Source organism: Myzus persicae, unplaced genomic scaffold, assembly GCF_001856785.1.
Source record: "Myzus persicae strain clone G006 unplaced genomic scaffold, MPER_G0061.0, whole genome shotgun sequence".
In the NCBI taxonomy this organism is placed as follows: Eukaryota; Metazoa; Arthropoda; class Insecta; order Hemiptera; family Aphididae; genus Myzus; species Myzus persicae.
In genome coordinates this window covers 379194-387108 of record NW_019100925.1, presented here as the reverse complement: position 1 = coordinate 387108, position 7915 = coordinate 379194, and the positions used below count along the sequence as shown (strand labels likewise).

General features: G+C 26.6%; 1 protein-coding gene across 5 annotated transcripts; it reads right to left on the bottom strand.

Annotated features, from left to right (window-relative positions):
• Positions 1–310: 310 nt before the first annotated feature.
• LOC111026858 lies at positions 311–4341 on the bottom strand. 5 transcript variants are annotated; one of them, XM_022305020.1, is made up of 8 exons: positions 4053–4341; positions 3861–3906; positions 3600–3769; positions 2411–3538; positions 2134–2330; positions 1923–2075; positions 1713–1856; positions 311–1653 (listed from the first exon to the last, which is right to left on the bottom strand). In XM_022305020.1, the coding sequence occupies exons 3-8, from the start codon at positions 3760–3762 to the stop codon at positions 1624–1626; spliced, it is 1815 nt and encodes a 604-aa protein (XP_022160712.1). In that variant the 5' UTR covers positions 3763–3769; positions 3861–3906; positions 4053–4341; the 3' UTR covers positions 311–1623. The 5 variants fall into 5 exon arrangements, with proteins under 5 accessions (XP_022160712.1, XP_022160709.1, XP_022160710.1 ...); XM_022305017.1 differs by lacking the exon at positions 3861–3906 and having other exon boundaries at positions 4053–4187; positions 4250–4320; XM_022305018.1 differs by lacking the exon at positions 3861–3906 and having other exon boundaries at positions 4049–4341.
• Positions 4342–7915: the final 3574 nt, after the last annotated feature.

The window sequence follows — 7915 nt, the reverse complement described above, 5'->3', positions numbered from 1 at the left end:
ATTAAAAGGCACAATTGTACAACAAAATAAGTAAAAGTTATGTTAGAACAAGTAGACGTGTTATGATAAAGGGAGGCTGGAAGGGAGTGTTCGGTGATAGTGTGACACCAATTCCAAGTTTAGAATTCATTATTTTTAAAAAATTAATAATTTAAACACATATTTTGTTTGTTTTACCAATAGTTAAATTCTCTTAACTAATAAATGATAACAATCAATCTTAGCACAGATCTACAAGGATTAAACAAGAAAGTTAAATTTCCAATTTCTAATGCCTTTAAACCAGTATATATAATATAATATATTTATATATACATATGCATATATTGTGTATTTGTGTTTATTATAATTTTTGTGTTTTACATAGAACATCATTGTTAAACACACTTTTCTTAAACCAGTAAACCGCATAAAATTATTTGGATATATGAAATAAGATTAAATAGAATAAATTACATACATTTGACAACCAAGATGTACTAGGTATTTCCATAAGCTACAATTAAAACCCCATTACCAATATTGTCAGAGTGTCAGATCCATGTAATCAACTCTATAATATAGTTTAATAATAATAACTTAATATTAAAAATATATTAAACTGAGTTAACATAACCTTATATTTACTTAATTTAAACAAGATAAAAATTAAAACTAAATTATCAGGAGTAATATTAATTTAGTATAGTATAATGCATAGGTACTATTTCATTTTTATTCTATTTTGTAATTAATGTAAGTAAAATTAGAAATCTAACAAAACTATTTAATTTTATAAAATTATAATAACATTTTAGAATATATGAGTATTTTTTAAAGTAAAATCTAATCACCTTGTTTATTATTCAATGAAGTTATTTAAGTAATTGTTTATCAATGCTTAAATGAAAATTTACTATTTTAAGTTAACATTTTTTAAATTGTTATTTGAATATTATCATTACATTCAACACCAAGTATGTTACTCATCAATCATCACAGTCCCAACAGATATTTATTAAGAAAATTATATCTTAGATATTAAAATACTAACTTAATATTGCAAATTATAATAGATAATATAATCTGTAAAAATATTCATAAATACCAATATGTATTTTTCTTCTAACGTATACAGTTATATAAAATCGAAACAATTAAGGATAATGTAAAAAATAAATCAACAAAACAATAAAATTCATACAAAACTTGATTAAAATATATTCATGGACACGATTTATTTTGTTCATGTACTAATATAGTTTATGCACCAAAATGTGGCACAGTATATGAACTATGATAGAGCAATTTTGTTTCTTTCAGCTCTAAAATAATAGACATAATTGAATATTTTTTAGTTAAATAAACTCTCTTGTTGTTTACTGCAATGATTTCATTAGTTCATGTTCATTACTTTATAAAACTAAAAAATTTAATTATAATAGATTAAAATACACGCATATATTAACAAATATACACATATGATAATATATGCATAAGAAAATACTTAATGGTCAATTGTTGTAAATTCATAACAAGGTTGATGATCGTGTAACCATAATACAATGTAATATACGATAATAAAAAAAAAACACATAAAGCCTATCTTTTGAATATAATAATACATGAAGCAAGAAAGCTTCATTAATGACAACTACTTCCAAGGAGAGAATTCTGTAAAAATAAATATATTATTTAAAAAAACTAATCTGATGTTAAAATTATATAATTACCCTATGAACATTACATGTAGTCATATGATTCTGGCTATCAAGAAGCCAACCAACATGTATTGCACAGTTATAATGTATACACGATTTGCAGTGACGTGCTGTACATCCAATACTAGCCCCATTAACACCACAATAAACACAAATCTATGCAAAAAATAAAATGTTTTATTATAATTTATATTTTTAGTAATATATAAAAAAAATACTCACAGTATTTTTTGCAATTCTCACACTATCTTCCAACCCAACAACTTTATCCCCAACCATATAAACACCAGACGCCCAAACTAAACAATTTTCATGAGTCCATACCTCAATAAATGTTTCTGAAGTATCATTATCATTTAAGTTATGCTTAGATTTCTGTAAATTACATTTTAACCATATAATATGTTCAGTAATAAAAGTGGTTTGAAAATACCTTTCTCTTAGGATTATCATTTGGTTTTACAACCTTTGGTATACTGACATAATAAGGACCAAAAAGATCTCCAGTAGGATCAAAGCCAATGTCTTTTACGTGAGGTCCTCGCGAACAGAAAACACATTTCCAATCACTACTTTCTAAATTGCTCACATCGGGTTTTTCTTCACCATTGCAAACACCAGATTTATATGCTTTTAAAAAAATTATATAGTTAATATTAAGTTATTTTAAAAAATTCAACGATCTATCAAATTTTTGAACTATAACTTACAATAAGTCTTTCGATTAATATTTCGACCATCTAATGAATCCTCGTCATCTTGAATATTTCGGTTAATTATGACAAAACTTGTTGGATTTTCTATGTTACCACCATTGACTCTTATTAATGGACCTTTATATTTTTTAATTGGTTGTTCAACAGTTGGTTTCAATTTTTCAACTATAGGTAGATTTTTTTTAACTTTTTTAAATTGTTTCTTATTTTTATTATAAGGCCTTTTTGTAGGAATTATTGGTTTTGATTTATTGTCAATTACTATTTGTTGTTCAGGTGTACTAGTTGATGTGATGACACCACCAAATAATTCTTCTAATTTGTTTTCTACTTCAAGGAATTGAGAATGTGTGTCATGAATTTTTTTTGAAGAATTTTCAGATGGTATACAATCTTCAGATTTATCATGTTCTATTCTAGGTATAGGGGATGGTGATTTAAGTATTTTTTCTACAGATTCTGCCCTCATCATTGATGGTGATGGTGATTTTATTGGTTTTACAATTTTTATAACAGATTGTTTTTCAGACTCATTTGTTTGAAACATGTTTTCCAACATTTTTTCAACATTATTTGTATCTTCAACTTCAATTTTTATAGGACTATCACAAATAACCTTAATATCATGTTTACTACATTTATTTTCATAACCATCATTACTAACATTTTTTACTTTTTGAGTATTTAGATAATCTGGGGCATGAAATTGAATTTCAGACTTAATAACTTTATGAGGGTTTGGTGCTATAACACTTATTGCTTTCTCTTCAATAGTTCCTATTTTAGATAAATTTATTTGACCATTAACTTGATCTCTTGCTCGCCTAAAAGCAAAACTTTCATATTTTTTATTATTTGAAGATAAATCGATAGACATTTGCTCTGATTCTTTTTTATGTTTAGTAAGATCAATCTCAACAGTTCTAGATAGTGAAAAACTAGGTGATACATTTGCAGAATGAGCTGGACTAGGAGATGGTGGATCGGGTCTAGATGGAGGCGGCATATTATTTCTTGAATCCATCCACCTATCAATTACAGGAGTATGTTGGGGTTTGTGCATCTGTAATGCAGCAATATTGTGTAAAGAAGCATATGGTGTATTTCTGTAAGCGGCCATATCTATAATCCGATAACAATAACACTTAACACTTGTCCAAGAACAATTCAATTAATTATTTACCTTGTTTAGTAAACCATGAAGATAGCTGATGAGAAATTGCAGGAGGATGGAATGTAAGTGGATGAGGAACGGAAGGCGTTGCAGCAGTTGCCAAATGATGTCTTTGAGGTGCTGGGGCCGCTGGGGGTAAATGATGATAAGATGGAAATCTTCCCTCAGACATTTTTATTCTACAATATTAATAAAAGTAATGAAATATTTTTTTTATTGTGATATGGCTAATAATGTAGAATAAAATTATTTATTTCTAATATTAAATACTTTGAGTAATCATTATTTTTTCTTGTTATCACATGTCAATGTTACCCTAGGGAATGTAAACATATTAAGTAAGGTTATTCTATTTGGTGCTCAAAAAATTTTAAAATATTTTATTTAATAAAAAAGCAATTAAAATTAGTATTAACACTGGCCAAACGTTAAATAATAAAAATAAAATAAATATATACCTACACACTTTTGGAAAAGTTGAAAAGTATCAGATGATTTTATTCGACCGTTGTAATTGTTACACCATACATCTTTACGCGTACGTGTTAATTTGTACAATTTTAATCAAAAATTGTACATTGCATTAACTAGTTAAAACTGTTAAAACTAATTAAAATATTAAAATAATAATTAAATTACAAAAAAAATGACACAATTACCACTGAAGTATTGAACATTTTCGTTAAAAAACTTGTCAGTTGTTTCTAGTTTACTACCATAGCCATTTTTGTTGTTGTGGTTCATGGTTTTTTTGATCTCTATTCTCTCTCTCGTACACACACTTTCACACATTGTTGGCATTACAACCTCTTTGGAACCAATTAAACCGTCATGGACGTTGGATAAATACAATAAATTATAATATTCTAGCGTCCTTTAGTTGGCCCTATTAATCATTCATTTGACTTTAAAATACCTACATTAAATAAATTATTATATTCATATTTCATATTAAATTATAAAAACATAATAGATTAAAGTAAACAGGAAATGTATTTATCACATTATTGTTTTTGTTATTTGTGGGAATTTAAAAGGTATGATCGTTTGCGTATTAGTTTTTGTTTTAAATTTTAATATGACCGAGGGATCAATGATGTACCTACTGCCTATACGGCTATACCTATTGATTTTACAATGCTGGGTTTTTATTTTTATTCTATTGTGTCTTTTTACATTTTTGTTTCATGATTCAATTTTTATTATTGTGTAAAAAATTAAAAACACTCGAAGATGTAACCCAAAGTTCTTTATATTTTTCTCGGAATCATAAATTATAAAAAAAATCCCTCAATATACTTTATGAGAGTCGGCAGTTTAATTTTTAATGTGATATTTCACCCGTGAATTAACGATTTCTTATCAAACGATTTTAGTTTTTTTTTTGCAACTCAAAAAATAATGAATCGTAAAGAAACCTGAAACATTCCAACATTACTTAAATTACAATTGTCTTATACTCAATGAAATTATCAACATTTTTATAATAATTTTAAGCTTTTGAAATGTTCTATTTTTTTAGTTATATTTTTAAAATGTTGATACAAATGTTTAGGTTAGTGATCAATTAACCATGATAAATGTAATAAAAGATCCCAGATAATTTATTTTAACTGAAGAATTATCAAAAACACATTCAAAAGCATATGAGCGAAATCATGAAAATCACGAGAAAATTTATAAACTTTTTTGTAGTTTGATTTATAAAATGTTTAAAACTGTATGGTTGAACGCTAAAACTTGAAAATGTAATACAAGGTCCTTCATAAGTAGTTTTTCCGGAAACATAAAAATCTTAATGATATATTTAAGCACAATTATTTTTTTGTAGACATTTGAAGTTCAAAATTTATCGAAATTTAAATATCTAAATTCGTTCGACATTGAACACAGATTAACGATTTTAGTTTTTTCTGTTGTCATTTTAAAATGTTATTCCTGTGGTCCAAAAACTTTTACGTATACAGTATACGTTATTATATTTTATACACCTACACTAAGGCGTTTTCAAAATATTTAAATATTGATTTGGAAGGACGTTATACTACCTATCAATTTCGCCGATTTAGTATCTACTCCGCCTTCTACTGCAGCAGTTTATATTATATAATATCTATACATCATATCATATTGATTCCGTTTGATACAGTTCATATTAGTACCAATTGATTTCACCGATTTTCACGTTTTTTATAATAAACAAAAGAACAAAAAAAATTTTTTTTAGAACATCTGTTATTTCTTAGTATTACCTATACTCGTACGTAAAAAAATATTTTCAAAAACGTTAATACTTTTTGAAATAATAAGGGATTCGACATTCATGATGGTATAATCACCGTGACGTATTTTAATGTTTAATATATATCAACAAGTTTTAGTTGTTTTTTATATTTTTAAAAATGTGAAAACTGTGGAACCAATAGACCAGTAAAATGGGGCGAATAGGAAGTAGGAACCAACTGAGAAAAATGTATTATTTATTGTTCTCTTATCTTATCACAAATAGTTAAGAGGACGCTACACCCACATGTGTTGTCTCTGTCTTACAAATGTACAACATAATACAAAACCTAGGTATAAAATGTATTGCATGGGATAGAACCCGTCACCCGTGCAATACAGTTTGTAATCCTAGAGACACCAAAAGTGTACACAATGTAGAAGATAATCTTTCCGTGTCATCGAGTTTTTATTTGTTTGATATCATCAATAAAAAAAAAGTTATAATACTTTTAAAAATCTGATATTTTTACGTTTTCAAAACTTAGATAACTTTTAATATATTCAATATTGCCATATTGGTCTTGCCGACAAAATAAATAAAAAATAATACGACACACTTCAAATTTTCCTCTATTCATTGTGAACATTTGGTGCTTAAGTTATAACTGTAGCCTTCTCGGTTCTTTCCCACGTGAAACATTTTTTGTTACCTATGTTTTACATATTTTGTAAGATGGGACAAGACATGTGTGTAGGCGTGTAGCGTTCTATTAGACGATAACATTAGATCAATTTTGTTATATAGTGAGTTCCGTTTAACGTGCGTAACCTAACCTTACCTTTTGATTCTATTAACCAATTGTTTCCAAAAACATTTTTGTTATGGCTCTATACTTTTTGTACGTAAACTTTAAATAAAATTAAAACAACATAAAAATACATTTAAAAAAAAGCGAAAACCCTATCAATTTTATTTTAGATTGGACTTGAGTGACTTGTAATTTTATTTTCATAATAATCCATTAAAATCCATTTTCCTATTTTTGGGAAAGAGGCAAATTGTTTTCTACATTTACATCAATTTGCTTACGATTTTCAAAATTTAGTTTAGTTTATTAAGCTAACGCAACTTTTCTTTGCGAACATTTTTTCAAATTATCAAAATAGTCAACCATTTTTTCTTTTCTAGATAAATTTTTCAGTTTGCTCGACTGCTCGACGTAGTGTAAGAAAAAATTAATTAAGAACTATAACAATTACACAAATGATGGGATGTATACTGATGATACACTGATAAGTTGAAAAATACAATTTTACTATAAAGGTATACGTATACCTAATACCTATACTAACTCTTGGTCTTCTTACAGTATCAGTTTGAAAAGTCATAAAATCTACAAAAATGTTTATAAAAGTGATTCAATTATCCGTTACATAGTGATTCTACAATAAAAGATCAATTTAATATTTGTAACACAATGCCTTTATGATTTAGTTTGGGCTTATCTTTTTCGGTTCCCATAAACTGTTGATTAAATAAATCAGGGATTCACTGTGTTTGCAGCTGGAAGCGGTAGCTGTTTACCTCCAACGATAACACGTTATCACTTAAGATTTAAAATACACATTTATAACGTTCCTATCTACCCAATACTTAGAAAAAAGGAATAAATTCATAAATTATAATGTTCCTATTCACCCCATTAATGGTTAAATAGGAACAAGATTTTAAAAACTAATTAAAAATAACTTAAGAACTTAAAGTAATTATTTTTGTCTCAAAATTGCACCATTGTTCACACAAACAACTTTTAGGAAAAATAATTTTTAAAAACTGAAGGTTTTATTGCTCAGAAAGCTCTCCTAAAAGTGATCTTATTTTCGCTTAATTTTAATATTAACAGTATCCACAGATAGCCACGGAAAAGGGAATTGTTATTCAAAATATACTTTTGGTTAAAATCGATTTGGTTTTTGGCGTAACTCTATAAAAAATGATTATATAGATCTAATATAGTAATATCTAACATCTATATGACTATATACATGAAATTTTCACTGAATATTTAGCAATTCAGATACACCGCATATAATTTTCA

Coding starts and splice junctions, on each gene's coding strand:
- LOC111026858 (XM_022305018.1), bottom strand. CDS start 3,762: ATGTCTGAGGGAAGATTTCCATCTTATCATCATTTACCCCCAGCGGCC. Junction 2,331..2,410: donor TATTAATCGAAAGACTTATT/GTAAGTTATAGT, acceptor TTTTTTTAAAAG/CATATAAATCTGGTGTTTGC. Junction 2,076..2,133: donor ATGATAATCCTAAGAGAAAG/GTATTTTCAAAC, acceptor TGTAATTTACAG/AAATCTAAGCATAACTTAAA.